The 25961-nt window shown below is 40.1% G+C and overlaps 1 protein-coding gene across 5 annotated transcripts in view; it reads right to left on the reverse strand.

Annotated features, from left to right (window-relative positions):
• trappc12 (trafficking protein particle complex subunit 12) overlaps positions 1 to 25961 on the reverse strand; it is a 173879-nt gene that overhangs the window by 95542 nt on the left and 52376 nt on the right. For all 5 annotated transcript variants that reach the window (XM_063038380.1, XM_063038373.1, XM_063038389.1 and 2 more), the window contains 3 exons: positions 24146 to 24259; positions 22830 to 22968; positions 4632 to 4744 (listed from right to left, as the gene is read on the reverse strand). In XM_063038380.1, the coding sequence (XP_062894450.1) occupies positions 4632 to 4744; positions 22830 to 22968; positions 24146 to 24259 (366 nt within the window). The remainder of the gene's footprint in view (positions 1 to 4631; positions 4745 to 22829; positions 22969 to 24145; positions 24260 to 25961) is intronic.

The following is a 25961-nucleotide window of genomic DNA, read 5'->3' on the forward strand; positions in this document are numbered from 1 at the left end:
AATGCAGCAGGTCCATCCCTTGCTTAGGCAGTTAATTCTATCCACGACCAACCTCTCAAAGCACTTCATCACAGAAGGTGCAAGTACTATTGGGCAATAATCATTGAGACAGCTTCCCTTGCTCTTATTGGACACTAGTATGATTGATACCCTTTTGAAGCAGTTGGGAACCTCTGGCTGCAGCTGTGAGAGATTAGAGATGTCCTTGAACTCCTAAACAGTTAGTTGGCACAGGCTGTCACTGCCTTGCCAAATTCACTATTGGGGCCTGATTCCTTGTGAGGGTTCACCCTCTTGAAAGATGTTCTGATGTCAGCCTCCGAGACAGTTATCACATCTCCGCCAGATGCTGCAAGGATTCACAGATAGTTTTATTCTCCCTTTTAAAGCTTGCAGAAAAGGCGTTCAACTCAGCCATTTATCAGCATCACAGCCGTTCATGATGTTAATTTTTGTCTCTTAGGAAGCAAAGGCCTGCAAACCCTGCGTTAGCTGATGTGCATCCGATTCCATCTCTAACTTCACTGGGAATTAGTTTTTTTTTGTTTTTAAGACAGCCTTCCTTAGGTTGTACCTGGTCTTCTGGTGGAGCTCTGGATCACGGTCTTGAGTGCCGCATTTCTAGCCCTCTGCAGACTGTGAATCTCATAGCTCATCAAAGGCTTCTGGTTTGGGTTATGTGAGGCATATTCTTGAAGGCACACTTCATTCACACAGGTCTTCATGAATTTGGTGAAAACTGCAGAATATACATTCAGATCTGAAGAAGAATTGCTGAATCTAGTCCAGTCCACTGTTTCAAAGCAGTCCTGTAAGTGCCCTTCTGCCTTCCTTAACCATACCTTTGCTGTCCTTACCTCTGCTGCTGTGGTCTTCAGTCTCTGTACACTGGGAATAGAAGTACAGCCAGGTGAATCGACTTGCCAAAGTCCATACTTCTGATGGCACAGCACGCATTCTTGATGGAGGTGTAACAGTGGTCAAGTGTGTTGCCTCTACTTTTTCCACGGGTGACATGTTGGTGGCAGTTAAGTCAAAATCTTCCTCAAGCTGGCCTTATTCAAGTCCTCCACAATGATCACGAAGGCTTCAGGGTATGTTCTCTTGTGAATATGCTCAGCTCCTCCAGTGCCAGCCTGACATTGTCTAAGGTTGCAAACAGGATGATAGCAGAAAACTCCCACAGCAGATAGAATGGACACTTGACTGTCAGATATTCCGGGCTGGGATAGTAGCACTGAGAACAGAACAGGGGCGAACCACCATGTTTGTGCACCATGACAAGTTAATCATGAAGCAAACGGTGTCCCCTCTGTGTTTACCTGACGCTGCCGTCTGGTCCATGCAGCGGAAGGCAAAGCTCTCACGCAAAATGCTGTCTATTGAACACTGGGGGTTAGCCATGTCGCTGTGAAGCAAAGTACAGATAGTGCCTGATGTTCCTCTGGTACTGCAATCTTGCTTTGATGTCTACAGTTTTACTTTCCTGGCACTGTTCCTTAGCCGGGAGGTTGGTAGTAACTGAGATTTTAGCTTCAGCCCAGCATATTGGGCATGTTTTCCTAAAAGGGAAGTGCATTTCCTGCATGGGTGATCTGCAGTCCAGAGCCCGCAGATTGAGGATCGACATATTTTTTAAATGCCTTAAAACAATGTTGCTTACTGAGGTACCTACGGTTGTGAATGTAGATTTCAGTTATGCTTAGAAACCAAAAATGAGAATATTTAATATTTCCTTCAGAGCTGCACACAAAGAGTTGCCACTCTCCTGCGTCATCTTGCTCCATGTTAAGGGGAGGCAATTGCATTCCTTGAAATTTTTCCATAACACGGATCATCTGTACATTCACCAGGAAATGAGTGCTGAATTTTGAGTTTATTTATTTATTTTTCTCCCTCACAAATGTCATAAGAGCAAATTTTTATTTTGTGTCCCCAATTTTTTGGCAGTAATTTGTAAATTCTGACAGGGCACTTCTGTTACCCAGGGTAATTTCCATTACCCAAACTCCCATAATACAGGGATTGTCTGTTTACAAGCACAGACAACTCCTGGGATAAATTTGAATCCACAATCGCTCCCCTAGAGTTTGAGATACAGATTAGAATTCACTCTCATGGAAGTTATATAAGTAAATAAATCTACACGGTTTTCTTTTACACGAATAACTTTTGATGCATGTGCAGTTAAGGAAAATCATGACATTGCGGTTTTCCAGGAATGCAACCTGACTGTGATGTGGGAATCACTTAAACTCACGGTCCTTCAACAAATCATTGATAACTTACAAAATTAAATTGAGGAAAGATTTTATCTATATTTCAACTAAAACGTAACCCGAATAGTATAATCATTTGTTTAAGGTTTGCCACTGTTTCTTTCTGTGCCATCAAAATTAAATGTTGCTTCTTGGAGCTAAAGCAGCAAGCCAGATTGTGTTTTAATAGCCATAAGCAACATTTAAGGATATTAAACACATACTTGATGTAATCTATGTGACCCAAGGGGAGACAATTTAGAATTTAGAACCAGGGAACTGCAGTCAATACTATTTTTATTGTACCCATGATCTAGTTAATTTTAAGAAACTGGATAAGAGTCCTCACAATGAGGTCGATGTTATTCATAGGCTAACAAACTAGATTAGTTACATGCTTTTCAGCCAACCCTGGTCAGCATTTTGATCCTGTAATGCACAGTCTGCTTGGGATAATTCAGCCATTTCTATGCTAACAACTTTAATCATCTAATAAGCTGAGCAACCAGAGTAACAGTGTTTAGAAAACAATTCAAAGAAAACAATTTTGATAAGAATATTTTGCAGTTTTACCAATTTGTGCGATGGATGCTAACAACTTTTAAAAGCTATTTTTGAAGGGACACAAGGTGGTTTATGTATAAAAAATGTACCCTATCAATAGAATTCCTAAAAATTTCAAGAACAGCCACTAATTCTCAAATGCTAATAGACCAACAGTAACACTGTCTATGGAAAACACAATAGCTTAGTGCACTAAAAATCAATCACCATCACAGACAGGCAGTCTAATTATTCCCAATCCAGTAAGAGATTGATCTCTCCTGTGCTGTTGTGGAAGTTAGTAAATGGAAGATAAAAACAGAAGAGGAGGGCAAGGAAAGTGGCCTCAATCTCATCTCTAAAGGGCCACAAAATATCTGCCACTATCATCACCTACTCTCACATTCATCAAACTTTACTCAGCTGCCAAGATACAGTATAAGCCTCCGTAAAAATGTTAACTCGACATTTCATTGTAGAGATTGTCAAATACAGTAAGATTTTTTTTTAAACAGATTTCAGATTGAGACTCCATATTTGTAAAGCTTTATTAAAAGGTACTAATGATAAATTCAGAATATACAGAGCTCACTGTCAGATTTACACAAACCAGAAGGATGAATCACCACCTGCTCCTGTAATGCTTCATATTTCTGCAGCCATCACCAGAACTGGCTTTTTTCTCTGCCCTGCACATTTCCACCGCTGGATTGAGAACCCAAACCTTTTTATTCACCAAATTCCAACAGCTTTAGGTCTTCTTTAATGATATTACGATTTCAGTGATTTAACAAATATAGTGAATATTCATTGTTTCAAAATATCTGTTGATCATAAGACTGGAATAAATAGCTTACATGTTTTATAACATGCATCACAGAGCTAAAAGAAAATTGGGAAAAAAACTGCAGATGTTAAAAATCTGAAACAGTCAAGCAGATGAGGCAGCATTTGTGGGACGTTAGAGTCAACATATTGGGTCAATGACACTTTGTCAGAACTTGGAAAGAGCAAGATGAAAATTAGTTTTTAATTGAAGAGAAGGTGGTGGAGCAAAACTCAGAGCAACAGAACTGTCTCCAATAGGATAAGACAGCATGTTAAGGTGGTGATTTTCCTTTTCCTGTTTTGATAGCCTGTTGGCTCATTTGTTTCTCCCCACCTGTCTAAGTTTAGCTTGCCAGGAGGATCTCATCACTAGAATACTAACTTGCATCTCTTTCACAAACCTAAAACATTGAAAGTTTCCCTTTCCACAAATGCTGCTCGATTAATATATATATTTCAATTGTGAATTTGCATTTCCGGTGTGTGAAGATAGCCTGTCCTGAAATTAGTATGATTCTCAGACCAATATTTTTCATTGAGAGTAGTGGCAGTTTAAGTCCATGGACCAATTTCATAGCAGCAACACATTACACTGGTTGATTGCAATAGGAAAACAAGTCACACACTTCACCATACAATACACAAAGTATTTGTAGAACTCCGGTTTGCACTGCAGGGCTGGTAATCGTTGAGGGGCAGCAAACCATCAGCTTTTGAAACCTCATAATAGCTTTGAAGTAGTCACAAGGAGATACTGCCTTTTCACAATGTCAAGAACAATCATGACAAATGAAAGAACAGTTAGAAATAAAATAAAATTTTAAGTACTAAAGAATTTGAAGGGAAGAGAGAATCGGCCTATAGAGATATAATAACATGCAGGCAGCTTATTATAGGAGTCATACATATCTGAACTGATGAATATGGTTAAACAGACTATTTCACAAATCATATGTTCAATTGGACTAAGCACAAGTACATTTTTAAATCTCAAGTTCATACCTTTTGGCAAATTACTTTCAGGCCATGTAGCCTATCCAATGATTCCTGTGGTTTCCCCAAGTACTGTGGCAGCTCAGCATGAAGGATTCTCATTGAAAATGGTATCATGGACCCTACAAATTGGATCAAAAGAAGTTATGACTACGTAAGCGAATCAACTATTTCTTAAATACAAGAGATTCTGTAGGAGCTGTAAATCCAAACCAACACACACAAAATGCTGAAGGAACTCAGCAAGTCAGGCAGCAGCAATGGAAATAAACAATTAATCTTTTAGGACTGCAAAGGAAGAGGAAGATGCCAGAATAAAATGGTTGGGGGAGGGGAACGAGGTGATAGGTGAAACCAGGTGGGTAGGAACGGTCAAGGACTAGAGAAGGAGGAATCTGATAGGAGAGGAGAGTGGGAGAAAGAGATGAAAGAGGGGAGCCAGGAGAAAGTAGTTGATAGGTGAGAAGTAAAAGGTCAGAGAGGGGAATAGAGGTGGGGGGGGGGAGGGGAAATTTGTTTACAGGAAGGAGAAATCAATATTCAAGTCTTGTCTAAAGTTAAGTGATGTAAACACCCAGTTCCAGTCCTCATCTAATTGATTAATCTGTTGCTGTCTGCACCCACAATCCAAGAAATTAAAAAAGAATTTAAAAATGGAGCAACCTACACACTAAAGCTACTCGCTAATGACAACTAATATAAAGACCCAGAAATAGGCAATTCAGCAGAAGTACTTTCTTATATAAGGCTAACATGCTTTGGGCTGAGCAGTTTAGCTGAGCATTTTCAGGAAACAGTTAAGGGTCAACGCCATTTGAGTTGGTGTGATAAAGAGATCAAACGCAGGTTAGGATAGCAGATTTCCCTCCCTAAATACAATGCCTCAATGAATCAGGTGAGCTTTTACAATAATTGAACTAAACTAGCTTTTTATTCCCAGTTAATTAAATCACTGGGTTTAAATTCCTGCTGCTGAACCATTGGTACAGATATTGCTGAAATAGTTACTTTACTAAGATTCTGCCTTGTTCATGTAAATCCTTTTGGACTAACCTGTAGTGTTGGATGCAAATGTGCAAGGCTTAATCAGTAAATTTGAAAATTAAATTAGGAGGTGTTGTTGATTGTTAAGATTGGGAAGGATCAAAGACTACAGGGGGATTTTGATCAGTTAGGGAAGTAGGCTGAGGAGTGGTAAATGGATTTCAACACAGGAAAGTCTGAGGTGATGCATTTTGGAAAGTCAAACCAGAATAAGACTTGCACTACGCATCGTCAGGGACAAGGGAGTGTAATGGACCAGAGAACTCTCAGAGTACATGTGCATAGTTTGTTGAAAGTGGCAACAAAGCTAGATTAGGTATGAAAAATGTACTTAGCCTTCATCAGTCATAGGGCATGTTGCAGTTGTACAATTCATATGGTGAGGCTAAACTTGGGGCATTATGTTCAGACTGCAGAATACTAAAAAGATTCATTCGGATGTTACAAGAACTGGAGGGCCTGAGTTGTAGGGAGAGGCTAGTCAGGCAAGGTCTTTATTCTTTAGAACATAGAATGAGGTATGACCTTACCAAGTAGTTTAAAGTTACGAGTCATAGATAACGTAGATGGTAACAGTCTTTTTCCGAGGGTAGGGGGAAAGTGATATATGTTTAATATTTTATCTGCTTAGTTTATATTACTTCATTAACAATTATTCAAGCTTGAAAATGTTTTACTAATTGTGCCCTTCATTCTGAGACTTGGAAACTAAAATACTTTGTCCTCAGCAAACATAGCAAATGAGAAAGAATGTCTATGTTATGAATTTGCACCCAGCTGGTCTCAATTCTATTCCAACTTCTCTGTTTTATTAAAACAAAATAGTGCACAACTTTCTTTGCAATAACAAGGGTATCCCATAATAATGACAACAGTTGTAATTGTGAACTAGAATACTGTGGATTATGATTAATTGGGACACATTGAGACCAGTATATTTTGGCCCAATTAGCAAAAATTTCATGGAAATAGTTAAAAAGGTATTAAAAAAAGACAAACTTAATAAAAATTATGTATTTAAATGAACTACAGAATAAAATGAAACACTACAGTACTAAAAAAACTGTGCACTAGTTCCTAAGTGTTATCAACAGAGAAATTCTAAATTCATCTAGTGTATGCAATGAACAAAATCAGTGCAGACACCTAGTGCTGATAATGCAGTGACTTTGTACAATGTTATCCACAATTGCTTCCTCCAAATCTTTATTTTCTTTGTGACATTCAAGATGACTGTCGATGCTTTCAAATTTTTTGTAGCTCCTTACTTGTTGAAGTAATGAAATAGTTTCATTTTCACTCCAAGCCATTTCTGGCATCTCCAAACCTTAATGCTTGACACCACAATGAGCAAAACAATTCCAAATTGTCTACTGCTTTTTCATCTCCATGACCTTGATATTTATTGCTTATTGATTTATTATTTTCCTTTCTCTTTGTATTTGCTGTTTGTTTTTTTTTTGCACTCTTTCACAACCACATTCTTTCAGTGGTGTTGCAACCAGAATAGGAGCAGAATTAGGCTCCACAATTCCATTTCTGCAAATTTATTCTCTCTCTCAAACCCATTCCCCTTCCTTCTCCCTATAACTTTTGACACCCGGACTGATCAAGAATCTATCACTCTCTGCTTTAAATATACACAATAACTTATCCTCCACAGCTGTTTGTGGCAATGAATACTACAGATTCACTGCCCTCTGGCTAAAGAAATTCCTCTTCATCTGTTTTAAATGGATGTCCCTCTATTCGGAGGCTGACTCAACCTGCAAGCTAACCTTTAGGGAATCCCACTGAAGGACTCAAGTCCCCTTTGCACCTCTGATTTTGGAATTTTCTCTCCCTATAGAAAAGAGTGCACCTTTATTACTTCTACTAAAGTGTATTATCATAAATTTCCCATCACTGTATTCCATCTTCTACCTCCTTGCTCATTTTCCCTATCGAAATCCTTCTGTAGATCCCCTACAGAACACCACTAGTCACCAGCAGCCAACTAGAAAAGGCCCCCTTTACTCCCACTCCTTGTCTCCTACCAGTCAGCTGATCTATCCTTGCCAATATCTTTCTGATAATACTATGGGCTCTTATCTCGTTAACCTACCTCCTTTCCAGCTCCCTCCTTCAGAACCCTGAGGTGTAATCCATCTGGTCCAAGTGTCTTACCTATCTTCAGACCTTTCAGTTTCCAAGCACCTTCTCCTTAGTAAAAGAGCACCTACTGCTCACTGACACCCTCAAATTTCTGGTATACTGCTAGTGTCTTCCACAGTGAAAACTGTCACAATATATTTACATTTTTCTGCCATTTCTTTGTCCCCCATTACTACCCATCTAGCATCATTTCTGGCATTCTGATATTCACTCTCACCTCTCTTTTACTTTTTATATTTCTGAAAAAAACTTTTGGTATCCTCTTATTTTATTGGCCAGCTTACCTTCATATTTCTTGTTTTTCCTTTCGAAATTTTTAAAAATTGCTTTCTGTTGGTTTTAAAAGTTTCTCAATGCCCTAACTTCCCAGTAGATTTCGCTTTATTAAATGATCTTTTTATTTTTTGTTTTTGTGCTGTCTTTTGACTTCTGTTTCCTGCCACAGTTGCATCATCCTCCCTCTGGAATACTTCATCTTTGGGATGTATCTATCCTGCATCTTCCAAATTGCTCCCAGACACTCCAGCCATTGCTGTTTTGCTATTGTCCCTGCTACTGTCCCCTTCAAATCAACTTTGGCTCGCTCCTCTCTCATGCCTCTGTAATTCCCTTTTCTCCATTGTAATACTGATGCATCTGGCTTTAGCTTCTCCCTCTCAGACGGCAGGGTGAATTCTATCATATTATAATCACTGCCTCCCATGTATTCCTTTACCTTAAGCTCTCAAATCAAGTCCGGTTATTACACAAACCCAAATGAGAATTGCCTTTCCCCCAAGTGGACTCAACCACAAGCTACTCTTAAAAAGTCATCTCATAGGCATTCTACAAATTCCTTCTATTGGGATACAGCACCACCTGCCTGCATATTGAAATCCCCATGACTACTGTAAAACTGCCCTTTTTACATGCTTTTTAAAAAAACTGATTTCATTTTTAACCAACAGAGCCAGCCCACCCCCTCGGCCTACCAGCCTGTCATTTCAATACAAAGTGAATCCTTGGATGTTAAGCTCCCAACAATGATCTTCTTTCAGCCATGACTCAGTGATGCTCAGAACGTCATACCTGCCAATCTCAAAGATCATCTACCTTATTCAGTTTAAGATATAGAAGCAGAATTAGGCCATTCAGCTCATTGAGTCTGCTCTGCCATTCCACCATGGCTGATCCCGGATCCCATTCAACCCCATACCTGCCATCTCACCATATCCTTTGATGCCCTGACCGATCAGGAAACTATCAACTTCCACCTTAAATACAAGGCCATAAGACATGCAGCAGAATGAAGCCATTAGGCTCATCGAGTCTGCTCCGCCATTCAATCATGGTTGGTCCTTTTTTCCCCTCCTCAGCCCACTCCCCTGGACTTGGCTCCACTGCAGTCTGTTGCAGAAGATTCCAGAGATTCACCACTCTGGCTAAGAAAAAATCCTCCTTACATCTGTTCCAAAAGGTTGCCCCTCAATTTTGAGGCAGTGCCCTCTAGTTCTGGATAGTCCCACTAGAGGAAAAATCCTCTCCACATCTACCTTATCTAGTCCTTTCAACAATTGGTAGGTTTCAATGAGATCACCCTGCATTCTTCTAAATTATAGAGAGTACAGGCACAAAGCTGCCAAATGCTCCTCATGTTAACCCCTTAATTCCTGGAATCATCCTTTTGAACCTCCTCTGGACTATCTCCAATGACAACACATCCTTTCTGAGATATAGGGCTAAAAACAGTCGACAATAGTCCAAGTGTGGCCTAACTAGTGTCTTAGAAAACTTCTGCATTATCTCCTTGCTGTTATGTTCTATTCCCCTTGAAATAAATGCCAACACTGCATTTGCCTTCTTTACCACAGACTCAACCTGTAAATTAACCATCTGGGAGTCTTGCATGAGGACTCCTAAGTCTCTCTGCAGCTCTGATGTTTGAACCTTCTCCTCATTTAGATAATAGTCATAGAAATATAGAACATAGAAAACCTACAGCACAATACAGGCCCTTCGGCTCATGATGCTGTGCCAAATATGTCCTTACGTTAGAAATTACCTAGGGTTACCCACAGCCCTCTATTTTTCTAAGCTATTGTACCTATCCAGGAGTCTCTTAAAAGACCCTATCGTATCCGCCTCCACCACTATCGCTGGCAGCCAATTCCACGTACTCACCACTCACTACATTAAAAAAACTTATCCCTGACATCTCTTCTGTAGCTTCTTCCTTTTTTTTTCCCCCTTTCTTTTTTTTTTATTTTATTTTTATTTGGATAAGGAGTTCACAATTATCATGTACTTTTTTCACACATATAACCTTTTCCATTTTTTTATATGTATAAAACTACAATTATTTATACATTCTTAAGTACACATTGAGATGATATAAAAGCAAAATAAACATTTAAATAGATAATTATGTAGTGTGGTAAATCTAACCTATTAGGCTAAGTAATGAAATTAGTTGTTAAGAAAAATGGTAATAATAGTTTCCATACAACCCTTCTGGACCATTTCCACTGGTCCAAAATGTTGCATACAAGCCTATATACCAACCATTGTAGGTGTTTATATCCCAATTTGTTCGTGCTTGTTCCTGCCCGCAGACATAATTATCCAATCCCTATGTACTTATTTACTTAATTTTTTCATTTTTTTTATCCCTTTCCCAAATCTTTCCCTTTACTTGTGTTAATTCTCTATTTTCCAAAAAAAAACAACAAACATTTAAAGCACCTTAAAACTGTGCCCTCTCGTGATAGCCACTTCGAGGAAAAAGCCTCTGACTATCCACATGATCAATGCCCCTCAGCATCTTATACCTCTCTATCAGGTCACCTGTCATCCTTTGTTGCTACAAGGAGAAAAGGCCAAATTCACTCAACCTATTCTCATAGAGCATGCTCCCCAATCCAGGCAACATCCTTGTAAGTCTCCTCTGCACCCTTTCTATGGCTTCCACATCCTTCCTGTAGTGAGGTGACCAGAACTGAGCACAGTACTCCAAGTGGGGTCTGACCAGGGTCCTATATAGCTGCAACATTACCTCTCGGCTCTTAAACTCAATTGTTGAAGGCCAATGCACCATATGCCTTTTTATCCACAGAGTCAACCTGCATAGCAGCTTTGAGTGTCCTATGGACTCGGACCTCAAGATCCCTCTGATCCTCCACACTGCCAAGAGTCTTACCATTAATTCTGCCATCATATTTGATCTACCAAAATGAACCACCTCACACTTACCTGGGTTAAACTCCATCTGCCACTTCTCAGTCCAGTTTTTCATCCTACCAATGTCCCGCTGTAACCTCTGACAGCCACCCACACTATCCACAACACCCCCAATCTTTGTGTCATCAGCAAATTTACTAACCCATCCCTCCACTTCCTCATCCAGGTCATTTATAAAAATCACGAAGAGAAGGGGTCTCAGAACAGATCCCTGAGGCACACCACTGGTCACCGACCTCCATGCAGAATATGACCCGTCCACAACCACTCTTTGACTTCCGTCCGCAAGCCAATTCCGGATCCACAAAGCACTGTCCCCTTGGATCCCATGCCTCCTTACTTTCTCAATAAGCCTTGCATGGGGTACCTTACCAAATACCATGCTGAAATCCATAGTCACTATACCTACTGCTCCACCTTCATCAATGTGTTTAATCACATCCTCAAAAAATTCAATCAGGCTCGTAAGGCACGACCTGCCTTTGACAAAGCCATGCTGACTATTCCTAATCAGATTATGCCTCTCTAAATGTTCATAAATCCTACCTCTCAAGACCTTCTCCATCAACTTACCAACAACTGAAGTAAGACTCACTGGTCTATAGTTTCCTGGACTATCTCTACTCCCTTTCTTGAATCAGGGAACAACAGTGAATACTGAAGCAAAGTATTCATTAAGTACCTCTGCTACCTCCTCCGGTTCCATACACACTTTTCCACTGTCACACTTGATTGGTCCTATTCTCTTACGTCTTACCCCCTTGTTCTTCACATACTTGTAGAATGCCTTGGGATTTTCCTTAATCCTGCTTGCCATGGCCTTCTCATGGCCCCTTCTGGCTCTCCTAATTTCATTCTTAAGCTCCTTCCTGCTAGCCTTATAATCTTCCAGATCTCTATCATTACCTAGTGTTTTGAACCTTTCATAAGCTTTTCTTTTCTTCTTGACTAGATTTTCAACTGCTTTTGTACACCATGGTTCCTGTACCCTACCATCCTTTCCCTGTCTTATTGGAACGTACCTACGTAGAACACCACGCAAATATCCCCTGAACATTTGCCATATTTCTGCTGTACATTTCCCTGAGAACATCTGTTCCCAATTTAAGCTTCTAAATTCCTGTTTGATAGCTTCATATTTCCCCTTCCTCCAATTCAACGCTTTCTTAACTTGTCTGTTCCTGTCTCTCTCTCCACTACTATGGTAAAGGAGATAGAATTGTGATCACTATCTCCAAAATGCTCTCCCACTAAGAGATCTGACACCTGACCAGGTTCATCTACTAATACCAAATCAAGTACAGCCTCTCCTCTTGTAGGCTTATCTACATATTGTGTCAGAAAACCTTCCTGAACACACCTAACAAACTCCACCCCATCTAAACCCCCCTTGCTCTAGGGAGATGCCAATCAATATTTGGGAAATTAAAACCTCCCACTATGACAACCCTGTTATTATTACACCTTTCCAGAATCTGTCTCCCTATCTGCTCCTTGATGTCCCTGTTACTACTGGGTGGTCTATAAAAAACACCCAGTAGAGTTATTGACCCCTTCCTGTTCCTAACTTCCACCTACAGAGACTCAGTAGACAATCCCTCCATGACTTCCCCTTTTCTGTAGCTGTGACAGTATCTCTGATCATCAGTGCCAAGCCCCCACCTCCTTTGCCTCCCTCCCTGTCCTTTCTGAAACATCTTAAGCCTGGCACTCGAAGTAACCATTCTTGCCCTTGAGCCATCCAAGTCTCTGTAATGGCCACATCATAGCTCTAAGTACTGATCCACACTCAAAGCTCATCCACTTTCTTCATGATGCTTCTTTTATTAAAATAGACATACAGTGGCATGCAAAAGTTTGGGCACCCCGATCAAAATTTCTGTTACTGTGAATAGCTAAGCAAGTAAAAGATGACCTGATTTCCAAAAGGCATAAAGTTAAAGATGACACATTTCTTTAATATCTTAAGCAAGATTACTTTCTTATTTCCATCTTTTACAGTTTCAAAATAACAAAAAAGGAAAAGGGCCTTAAGCAAAAGTTTGGGCACCCTGCATGGTCAGTACTTAGTAACACCTCCTTTGGCAAGTAAACACTTTCTGTAGCCAGCTAAGAGTCTTTCAAGTCTTGCAAGTCTTGTTTGGGGGATTTTCGCCCATTCTTCCTTGCAAAAGGCTTCTAGTTCTGTGAGATTCTTCGGCCGTCTTGCATGTACTGCTCTTTTGAGGTCTATCCACAGATTTTTGATGATGTTTAGGTCGGGGGACTGTGAGGGCCATGGCAAAACCTTCAGCTTGCGCCTCTTGAGGTAGTCCATTGTGGATTTTGAGGTGTGTTTAGGATCATTATCCTGTTGTAGAAACCATCCTCTTTTCATCTTCAGCTATTTATCAGATGGTGTGATGTTTGCTTCCAGAATTTGCTGGTATTTAATTGAATTAATTCTTTCCTCTACCAATGAAATGTTCCCCGTGCCACTGGCTGCAACACAAGCCCAATGGATGATCGATCTCCCCCCGTGCTTAACAGTTGGAGAGGTGTCCTCTTCATGAAATTCTGCACCCTTTTTTCTCCAAACATACCTTTGCTCATTGTGGCCAACAATAACTTCATCAGTCCACAGGACTTGTTTCCAAAATGCATCAGGCTTGTTTAGATTTTCCTTTGCAAACTTTTGATGCTGAACTTTGTGGTGAGGATGCAGGAAAGGTTTTCTTCTGATGACTCTTCCATGAAGGTTATATCCGTGCAGGTGTCGCTGCACAGCAGTACATTGCACCACCACTCCAGAGTCTGCTAAGTCTTCCTGAAGGTCTTTTGCAGTCAAATGGGGGGTTTTGATTTTCCTTTCAAGCAATCCTATGGGCAGTTCTCTCGGAAAGTTTTCTTGGTCTTCCGGACCTCAACTTGACCTCCACGGTTCCAGTTAACTGCCATTTCTTAATTACATTACGAACGGAGGAAACGGCTACCTGACAACGCTTTGCTATCTTCTTATAGCCTTCTCCTGCTTTGTGGGCATCATTTATTTTAATTTTCAGAGGCTAGTCAGCTGCTTAGAGGAGCCCATGGCTGCTGATTGTTGGGACAAGGTTTGAGGAGTCAGGGTATTTATAAAACTTTGAAATTTGCATCACCTGGCCTTTCCTAACGATGACCATGAACAAGCCATAGCCCTAACAAGCTAATTAAGGTCTGAGACCTTGGTAAAAGTTATCTGAGAGCTCAAATCTCTTGGGGTGCCCAAACTTTTGCATGGTGCTCCTTTCCTTTTCTCCACTCTAAAATTGTACAAAACAAAAATAATACACTAATCTTGCTTAAAATGTTGAAAAGAATGTTTCATCTTTAACTTTATGACTTTTGGAGATCAGTTCATCTTCTACTCACTTAACTATTCACAGTAACAGAAATTTTGACCAAGGGTGCCCAAACTTTTGCATGCCACTATATCTCAAACCATCAGCCTGAGTGCATCCCTTTTCTCTATCACCTGTCCATCCTCCCTCTCAACCTGCCTACAAGCTTTCTTTATTTGTGAGCCAACCGCCTCTTCCTCCGTCTCTTCAGTTTGTTTCCCATTCCCCAGCAATTCGAGATTAAACAGCTTTAGCAAAATGCACTATTGTTCCTTTTAGAAAAATGCATTATCATACATTTCCTAACACTGTATTCCATCTGCCACTTTTTTGCTCATTCTTTCAATTTGTCGGAGTCCTGCTGCAATCACATTGCTTCCTCAGCACTACCTACCCCTCCACCTATCTTTGTATCATCCGCAAACTTTGCCACAAAGCCATCAATTCCACTATCTAAATCACTGACAATGTGAAAAGTAGCGGTCCCTGAGGAACAACACTAGTTACTGGCAGCCAACCAGAAAAGGCCCTCTTTCTTCCCACTTGCTGCCTCCTGCCTGTCAGCCATTCTGCTATCTTTTCTGTAATGCCATGAGATTTTATCTTGTTCAGTAGCCTCGTGTGGTGCCTTATCAAATGCTTTTTGAAAATCCAAGTAAAGTACATCCACTTCCTCACCTTTGTCCACTCTGCTTGTTACTTCCTCGAAGAACTCTAACAAGATTTGCCAGGCAAGATTTCCCTTTACAGAAACCATGCTGACTTTGACTTATTTTGTCATTAATCTCCAGTTAGTCCCAAACCTCATTCTTAATAATAGACTCCAACACTTGCCCAACCACTGATGTTAGGCTAACTGGCCTCAATCCTGTATTCAGTTTTACCTTGTGTAACACTTCAACTCATCCCACTGAATGCGATTAGTTCTAATTAGTGCTTTGTACAGCTATACATGATGTCCAAACAATTGTACTCTTACACCTCAGCCAATGAAAGCATGCATAACAAATGTCTTCTTTACTACCCCATCCACCTGTGTCACTACTTTCAACATGCTGTGTGGACTTGCATCACAAAGTCCTTCTGCATATCAATACACCTGAAGTTCTTGACATTTACTTTCCAAAGTGCATGGATAAAAATTTCATCTGCTACCCCTCTACCCAAATTTCCAGCTGATTCTTCTGTAATCTTGGAGAACCTTCCTCACTATCCGGAATTCCACCGGTTTTGCCTGATTTTATTAATTAGAGTGGCTGGCTATATTTTAATCCAAGTCATTTACATACATTACAAACAGCAGAACTTAATCTTCTGGGCCTGCCTACCATTTGAGACCTTGTCAAAAGCCTTACAGTAGTTTACGTAAATCATATCAAACATCTGGTGGAAGAGTATTATTTTATTTTCATCCCTAAATCAATACCAAGTTGAAAAGTTCAACTGTTTCATGTGAAAGCTTCTTGTGGATAGAATCAGTTCAAATCATTGGTGAGTATCAACGCAAGGACAATCAGTCTATGACTGTACTTCATAACTTCCCTGTGTAAATTGGGTTAGCCATGAACACAGTCACCAGATTATTTGAGTTGAAGTGAATTGGTACAGAATATTTTCTGGTAACACTGCAACTGGAATAAATATAGTTTCATATTTTTGTCATAGTAAACTACATACGAATTTTCTCCTTTTCACAACTATTCATACAACTTTCTGCATAAGATGCAAGGTAAAAAAAAAAGTTAGTTATGTATTTGTTTAGCTGTAAATTTACAGTGCATTTGGTAGAATTTCAATAATCCAGCACCTGATTGTTTGGAAATCCTGGAAGTTTGGAATCTGGCTCATTCTTTTGTTTGGAACATGGACAGGGTTTTCAGTCAGGTCTAAAGTTTAGATGGCGAGCTGGGACTTCAGCTGCAGATGAGGTGCAGAGCAGCAGAGACCAGTAACGTAGGTAGGTTTGCAGCTGTAGCCAAGGTGCAGAGTGCTTGCACACTTCCTGCACCCTTTAATTTCAGTCAGTTCACTGGAAAATTTATTGTACTAATGTGTAAAAGTGAAATAAAAGCATGTTGGGGTATTACTAGGAATAGCATCTGACAGTCCAACACCACCAAAGTTCCAAGTGTGCTGGATTATGAGTTTTATTGCATATCTTCTTTGAGTACATGCATATTTAAGGCCCTTGCATTTCCTCTGGAGATAAATTTTGCCTAATAAAAAGAAGTGGAATTCCAAAAAGGACAGCAGAGAATTATTTTGAAAAGTAATTACCATTGCTAATTAGAAAACAGAAGGTGACAGTAATGGTAAGAATTGGAGGAGACGGCACTTGAATGCGTGGCTGAGGAGTTGGTGCAGGGGGCAGGGTTTTAGATTTTTGGATCATTGGGATCTCTTCTGGGGAAGGTGGGACCTGTACAGATTGGATGGGTTGCACCCGAACTTGAGGGGAAGCAATATCCTTGCAGGTAGGTTTGCTAGCATGGTTCGGGAGGGTTTAAACTAATTTGCAAGGGGGATGGGACCCGGAGCGATAGAGCAGTGAAAGAAGTGCATGGAGTAAAGCCAGATCTAACATATAGAGAGGCTTTGCGGAAAGAGAAACAGAATAAACGGTGTAAAGACAGTAAGGTAGAAGGGCTGAAATGTGTGTACCTCAATGCAAGAAGCATCAGGAACAAAGGTGATGAACTGAGAGCTTGGATACATACATGGAATTATGATGTAGTGGCCATTACAGAGACTTGGCTGACACCAGGGCAGGAATGGATTCTCAATATTCCTGGATTTCAGTGCTTTAAAAGGGATGGGGGGGGAGGGGAGGAGGGGTGGCATTACTGGTCAGGGATACTATTACAGCTACAGAAAGGGTGGGTAATGTAGCAGGATCCACTTTTGAGTCAGTATGGGTGGAAGTCAGGAACGGGAAGGGAGCAGTTACGCTATTGGCCCCCTGGTAGCAGCAGAGATACCGAGGAGCAGATTGGGAGGCAGATTTTGGAACGGTGCAAAAATAACAGGGTTGTTATCATGGGTGACTTTAATTTCCCTAATATTGATTGGCAACTGATTAATTCCAAGGGTTTAGATGGGGCAGAGTTTGTTAAGTGCGTCCAGGATGGATTCCTGTCACAGTCTGTGGACAGGCTGACTATGGGGAAATGCCATACTAGGTAATGAACCGGGTCAGGTCATAGATGTCTCAGTGGGTGAGCATCTGGGGGATAGTGACCACTGCTCCCTGGCCTTTAGCATTAACATGGAAAAGGATAGAATCAGAGAGGACAGGAAAATTTTTAATTGGGGAAGGGCAAACTATGAGGGTATAAGGCTACAACTTCAGGGTGTGAACTGGGATGATGTTTTTGCAGGGAAATGTACAATGGACATGTGGTCGATGTTTAGAGATCTCTTGCAGGAGGTTAGGGATAAATTTGTCCCGGTGAGGAAGATAAAGAATGGTAGGGTGAAGGAACCATGGGTGACAAGTGAGGTGGAAAATCTAGTCAGGTGGAAGGAGGCAGCATACATGAGGTTTAGGAAGCAAGGATCAGATGGGTCTATTGAGGAATATAGGGAAGCAAGAAAGGAACTTAAGAAGGGGCTGAGAAGAGCAAGAAGGGGGCATGAGAAGGCCTTGGCGAGTAGGGTAAAGGAAATCCCCAAGACATTCTTCAATTATGTGAAGAACAAAAGGATGACAGGAGTGAAGGTAAGACCGATTAGAGATAAAGGTGGGAAGATGTGCCTGGAAGCTGTGGAAGTGAGCAAAGTCCTCAAAGAATACGTCTCTTTGGTATTCACTAATGAGAGGGAACTTGATGACAGTGAGGACAAAATAAGTGAGGTTGATGTTCTGGAGCATGTTGCTATTAAGGGAGAAGAGGTGTTGGAGTTGTTAAAATACATTAGGATGGATAAGTTCCAGGGGCCTGAGGGAATATCCCCCAGGCTGCTCCATGAGGTGAGGGAAGAGATTGCTGAGCCTCTGGCTAGGATCTTTATGTCCTCGTTGTCCACGGGAATGGTACCGGAGGATTGGAGGGAGGCGAATGTTGTCCCCTTGTTCAAAAAAGGTGGTAGGGATAGTCCGGGTAATTATAGACCAGTGAGCCTTACGTCTGTGGTGGGAAAGCTGTTGGAAAAGATTCTTAGAGATAGGATCTATGGGCATTCAGAGAATCATGGTCTGATCAGGGACAGTCAGCATGGCTTTGTGAAGGGCAGATCGTGTCTAACAAGCCTGATAGAGTTCTTTGAGGAGGTGACCAGGCATATAGATGAGGGTAGTGCAGTGGATGTGATCTATATGGATTTTAGTAAGGCATTTGACAAGGTTCCACACGGTAGGCTTATTCAGAAAGTCAGAAGGCATGGGATCCAGGGAAGTTTGGCCAGGTGGATTCAGAATTGGCTTGCCTGCAGAAGGCAGAGGGTCGTGGTGGAGGGAGTACATTCAGATTGGAGGATTGTGACTCGTGGTGTCCCACAAGGATCTGTTCTGGGACCTCTACTTTTCGTGATTTTTATTAACGACCTGGATGTGGGGGTAGAAGGGTGGGTTGCCAAGTTTGCAGATGACACAAAGGTTGGTGATGTTGTAGATAGTGTAGAGGATTGTCAAAGATTGCAGAGAGACATTGATAGGTTGCAGAAGTGGGCTGAGAAGTGGCAGATGGAGTTCAACCCAGAGAAGTGTGAGGTGGTACACTTTGGAAGGACAAACCAAGGCAGAGTACAAAGTAAATGCAGGATACTTGGTGGTGTGGAGGAAAAGAGGGATCTCGGGGTACATGTCCATAGACCCCTGAAAGTTGCCTCACAGATAGATAGGGTAGTTAAGAAAGCTTATGGGGTGTTAGCTTTCATAAGTCGAGGGATAGAGTTTAAGAGTTGCGATGTAATGATGCAGCTCTATAAAACTCTGGTTAGGCCACACTTGGAGTACTGTGTCCAGTTCTGGTCGCCTCACTATAGGAAGGATGTGGAAGCATTGGAAAGGGTACAGAGGAGATTTACCAGGATGCTTCTTGGTTTAGAGAGTATGCATTATGATCAGAGATTAAGGGAGCTAGGGCTTTACTCTGGAGAGAAGGAGGATGAGAGGAGACATGATAGAGGTGTACAAGATAATAAGAGGAATAGATAGAGTGGATAGCCAGTGCCTCTTCCCCAGGGCACCACTGCTCAATACAAGAGGACATGGCTTTAAGGTAAGGGGTGGGAAGTTCAAGGGGGATATAAGAGGAAGGTTGTTTACTCAGAGAGTGGTTGGTGCGTGGAATGCACTGCCTGAGTCAGTGGTGGAGACAGGTACACTCGTGAAGTCTAAGAGACTACTAGACAGGTACATGGAGGAATTTAAGGTGGGGGTTATATGGGTGGCAGGGTTTGAGGGTCAGTACAACATTGTGGGCCAAAGGGCCTGTAATGTGCTGTACTATTCTATGCCCTATGTTTGTTCTATGAAAACCTTGCCTGGTAGGATCAAGGAAGATTTTGGAAGCCTACTTTAATGTATTTCATTTAAGTAACAGTAGAAAAAGACTTTTACCTGTGCAGTTCAAAACATTGAAGGGTACTATGAATTCATTAAGTACAAAATTCATAATCAAGAACACTTCACATTGTAGCACCAAAGTGTACACTGGCAAATGGTTCATCATTGAGCTGAAGCAGTCAACTGAGCCACACCTCAAGAATGTTGTAATAAGTATGGGAGAATAAAAAATACTGGATAATCGGCATGGATATTAAATTTTGCCTTTTGCTTTTTTTATATTTACTTGTTTACTTGATACTTGCATTGTTGCCAAGGCCAACATTCATAGTCCATTCCTTGTTGCCCTATAAAAAGTGAAAATAAGCCTCTTCATGCATTGTTATAGTTCATGGAGTGAAAATGCAGTTATGCAGGGAGCTTCAGGATTTTTATCCAGTCGTGGACAGCAACAGATGTCATAGACTGGCAGGTGTATCACTTGGAGGAACTGAGAATATTACCTGAATAAAATTTTAACCATTTTGACAATACTTACACCGCAAACATTCTCACTGGTAGCAAAGCACTTCAAAATATTTTCGGTCGTAAATGACATCATAGAAATGTAAGTTTTTTTATTCCTTTTTAAATGAACATCACTTAATGTGCAGTTTCAAAAGCTTGCAGCTTTGAAATTGACCTGGTACTCTGCTTAGGAGGCAGTGTGATGGGACAAATTGATCAGACAGAATTCGTAAAGAGCCATTAAACAGTCACAGCTCATTATTCTTAGCAGATGCTGAAGAGTGCTGATTAAGCTTGTCTGCTCACTTAGTATTCTTGCTCCACAGTAATATTTTTTTCCAAAGCTTATTGCGTTTCATAGCGAAGCTGCACCATGTGGCAAATTTTGATGGACAAATTAAATAATTCAAGATGGCCACATAATAGTACTTAAAAGATGCAGTAAACAAAGCCTAGTGTATTCAGCAGCCATTGATTTTCTTGGTTGCCTGATAAAAACAAGCACCCTGTGGTTTGTGAAATATGGCAAGGGGAGTTGATTGTTGACACAATACAATTAAAAAAAATCCAAACGCAATTCTCAAGATTATTTTAAAATTAAAAAACTACTTGCTTCCTTAACACAAATCATTTTTAGCCCCTTACCTAAGACGCCCAACGCTGGCCCCCTAGGCCTGTGTCGACGTAGTAGTAGTTGTAGTACCACCTAAGAAAGCATGTGCTGGAATTGGAGATAATCCAGATGAGGTTCACAAGAATTATCCTGGGAGTGAAAGTGTTAATATGAGTAGTATTTGATGGCTTTGGGTCAGTACTCACTAGAGCTTAGAAGAATGGGCGGTGGGGGGGCGGGGGGTGGCTTTTATGGAAACCTACCAAACATTGAAGACAGTAGACATGGTGAGGGTGTTTCAAATAATGAGAGTGTCTGGGTCTTAGAGGAGAAAGATGTCCCTTTAGAACGGAGAAGGGGAAGAATTTCTTTAGCCAGAGGGTGGTGAATCTGTGGAGGCCAAGTCATTGCGTACATTTAAAGTGGCAGTTGACAGGTTTTTGATTAGTAAGGGTGTCAAGGGTTATGGGAGAAGGTAGGAGAATGGGGTTGAAAGAGTAAATAAATCAGTCATGATCAAATGGTGCGCAGACTCAATGGCCTAATTTTGCTCCAATGTCGTATGGTATTACATAAAATAATTAAGACTTCTAACATATTTAAATTATGTCTTCTCTGTAACAAAGCATAATCTGAAACTCATATTGAGTGTGAATAGAGAATGGGAAAAATATTCCTACCAGCAAAAAGATCAGCTAATTTCCATGGTATTATCCTAATCAAAAGTTTGTAGGTTCAAGTTCCATTTTGGATACTTGAGCAGAAAGATATAGGTTGATACTGCAGTTTTTGTTCTGCTGTTATAAGAACATTGAATGGTTCGCTACCACAATACAATGGACTCTTAACCTCACAATCTACCTCTCACTATGATCTTGTACCTTACTATTCACTAACATTGCACTGTATAGCTATTGCACTCTATTCATATAACAATAAAACACCAATTCTATTTCCTATGGATGGATCAATACAATGCAATAGCTTATCTTTTTGAGAAGATAGCAAATTGAGGCACAATTTGCATTTAACCACTTCTGGCTTCCTTCCCATCTCAGACATTCTATTTTGTTCTATTCTCCCTCTTGGGTTTTCCCTCCCACCATTTTTAATTTAAAATTTATCACATTTTTAACTTCTACTCATCGCCTACCATAATTGGCCCAAGGGATTAATTCTGTTCCTCTCATCATAGATGCTGTCCAAAATGCTGAATATTTTTACAATCTGTTTCAGATTACCAGTCAGTGTCTATAATATTTTTATTTTTAGCCAAGGAAACTACGTTTTGTATTATTGGTTCAAGATAACAAAGGCCTATTCTGCCTTCCTTACAGATTAAATTTCCCTTCAATAATTCATTCAATTTTTACCGAACCTGTTTCACTGTCTGTTCCAGATTAATAAATGCAAGTTGCTAAGCAACTTACATTTACTTTCTATGTTTACCAACTCTCCAGTTAATGAAAACTTCCCCACTTATTGTGTCAAAATTGTCCCTTTAATATTCTCTGATATGATAACAATCCTAGTTTTCCTTTATCTTTGGCAATAGCTCCAACAAAATCTTCATCAACCCTTTTCTAGAATTCCTAAACTTTTTGTTTTTAACTATGTAAAAGATATGACAGAAATTCTAGCTCCTGAGAAAATTAAATTTTGAATATATATGAAAGAGAAGTTGACTTAAAAAAAACTTAATACAATGAAAATAAAAAATATTAAAGCTGGATTTACTGATCTTTTCTCTCCATTAAAATGACATTATTTCATACAGTATATGTTAACTGAATATAACAAAAAATAACCTCTGCGTCCAGGGTATACATGAGGATAGTATTCATAGTACAAATCTGGCTGATCAAGGTTCCCGAATGACTCAAATTCCATCTCAGCATTTTGGAATAAACTTAGCTTCATCAACAAGGCTAGTCGCACAAACCATAGCTGCAAGAATGAACACAATATTGTTATTTAGTCTGTTCCATATTAAATTACACCTGTAAACTATAATTGTTTAAACACTGACATTTTGAATCTAAACACTCTGTTATACATACAATTAAATACGAGGGGTGATTGATAAGTTCGTGGCCTAAGGTAGAAGGAATCAATTTTAGAAAACTAGCACATTTATTTTTCAACATAGTCCCCTCCTACATTTACACACTTAGTCCAGTGGTCGTGGAGCATATGGATCCCTTCTTTGTAGAAGTGGTCCACAGCAGGGGTGATTGATAAGTTTGTGGCCTAAGGTAGAAGGAGATGAGTTATTAACTTCAAACTTTCTGCATAATTACTCAGAGTTGAACTGCACGTGCATGTAATGAGAGCTGTATAACTCATCTCCTTCTACCTTAGGCCACAAACTTATCAATCACCCCCGCTGTGGACCACTTCTGGAGATCCAAGACGCCGACTTCTACAAAGGGATCAATATGCACCACGACCGCTGGAATAAGTGTGTAAATGTAGGAGGGGGCTATGTTGAAAAATAAATGTGCCAGGTTTTCTAAAATTGACTCCTTCTACCTTAGGTCACGAACTTATCAATCACCCCTTGTAATAATAGCAGATCCACAATTGAAATGCAGAGGGATATATTTTTTATTCCAGATTACAATAAATTACTTACAAAAATTAGGAATGAGTAACTTAGTTCATGGTGAAACTGTCAGAATATCCCAAGTTTTAAAAAGTGATTTAGCATCCAAATCTTAAATATATATCTTAGCCATTTCCAACATTGTGCATTGATATACCTTTACATTTACATTGTTATAACAATACTGATGGAGAGTTTTATGTAGATCACAACATAACAAAGTTAGACTCAAGTGATGCTGGTCATGAACAAAATGAGCTTCAAAATATAAATTTGAATCACATGCTGTATTTGAAATATATATCAATTGCACTTTTACCCCAAATGCTATTTAAAACAAATACTTTTAAAATAATTTGATTGTTATAGTAATTATCACATAAGCTGTTTTTATTATACAGCTATTTTCTTGCGAGGTCCATATTATTTAAAAAAAAAGAAACCAATGTTTTCTGATTCACAAGTTAGGCATCATCACGAGAGGATCAGAAAACAAAATTAATTTGCACAACTATCTACCTGTACAGAATCTGTCGTGTGGTTTGTTGGTTGACCACTTTTGCCATAGCCTTGACCATGTGCTGTGAGTAATCTTCCACAGAGATCAACAGCAGCTCTCCAATTCTTAGTATTCTGTTTGGAAAAGAAAAGAAAATAGTGAATCCACCAACTACTTTTAGTAGAACAGTGATGAATGTCACTTTGAAAAAGGGACTAAAATTAATAAACAGCTATAATAGGATTTAATTCAGGGTAACAATGCAAATGGGAATGGCAAGAGGTGAACTAACTTCAAAGTAAATCAATTAAAAATTCTAGATTTCTGGTAAAGTTGCGGTCAGAGGGAGACCTGTGCTGCTGGAGATCTCTATTCCAATGAAGCCAAGAACACTGAGATAAAAACTTGCTTCAAGAACACAGTGATATTAATATACGTGATGCCTAAACCATTTCTGGAGGCTATGAACGTGCTTATATTTCAAGACTTAATCCTAAAATGACACACTGATAAAAATAATTTTATTTTGCAGAAAGTATTCTCAATCTTCTAATTGCTGCCTTTAAGATGTGGCTATAATTTACCAATATTTTAAATACGATGCCCAAAACATGATATTTATTGGGAACAGCCACAGTAAATGCTGGAAATACTCAGTAAGTTAGGCTAGATTTTGTGGGTAGAGGAAGAGAAATAAAGCTTCAGATAAAAGAGTCTTTGTTATAACTGGGAAGGAGACTAAAGAAGGGTGGGGAAGGCGATGTCTCTAACAAAAATAAATTTTGGGAATAGCATTGGGATAAACTAAACAAGGTTATTTGGTCAATTAGTGAATGGAAGCAGGTAGAAAGGAAGAATGTGGACAAAAGAACATATACAAAAAATAGCAGAATTGTGAAATGCAGAGCAGAAATACATGTCCAGTAGGTCAGACTGGCTAAGACTACCTTCAGAAGAAAAAAGGCTAAGTGTTGTTGATGATGATCTAACAGTGAACAAGTGTGTTGGCTCTTCTCATTTCACAGGTGTCATGTTGGTGGTAGTTTGTCAACTGGCCTGGTTGAAGTCCCCTGCAATGAGCAGGAAGCGATCAGGGTGCGATGTCTTGTGGCCGCTGATCATTGTGCTCAGTTTCTCCAGTATCAGCCTGACACTGGCCAATGGTGGACTGGACATTGCAACTAGGATGTTGGCATAAAACTCCCTTGGCAAAGAGAATGGATGGTGCTTGTCCGTCAGATGTTCCAGGTAGGAGGAGCAGGACTGCGACAGAACTGCCACATCTATGCACCATGATGAGTTAATCATGAAGAAAGCATTGCTTCCTCTGTCTTTACCTGATGCTTCTGTCCAATCCATGCGCTGGAAGGTGAAGCCCTCAGGTTAAAGCACGAGAATACTAAGGGTGAGGCAGGTCTCCGTGAAGCAAAATCCACAGGAGTCCCAGATATACCTCTGATACTGTAACCTTGCAATCTGAATGTCTTCAATTTTATTTTCCAAAGATTCTACATTAGGCAGGGGGGTGATAGGGAGTGGGGTCCTCAGAGCCCCACATTTCAATTTTACCTATAGCTCAGCCTGGTGGCAAAGCTTTGTTAAGCAGAAACTGCACTCACTGCCTGGATGATCTGCAGTTCGGAGTCCGTTGATTTTGAAGATTGAGAGATATTTTAAAAATCTAGCTTAAGTCCCCATGGCTGTGACTGTAGATTTCAGATGTAGTAGTCCGAAAAGGCAATATTTGGTAATTTCCTTCAGAGCTGCACACAAAGTCACCATTCTCCAGTGCCGTCTTAGCTATGCTTTGCCTTTTATAGGTGGATGACAACTATC

The sequence above is a fragment of the Mobula hypostoma genome, chromosome 2 (genome assembly GCF_963921235.1).
Source record: "Mobula hypostoma chromosome 2, sMobHyp1.1, whole genome shotgun sequence".
In the NCBI taxonomy this organism is placed as follows: Eukaryota; Metazoa; Chordata; class Chondrichthyes; order Myliobatiformes; family Myliobatidae; genus Mobula; species Mobula hypostoma.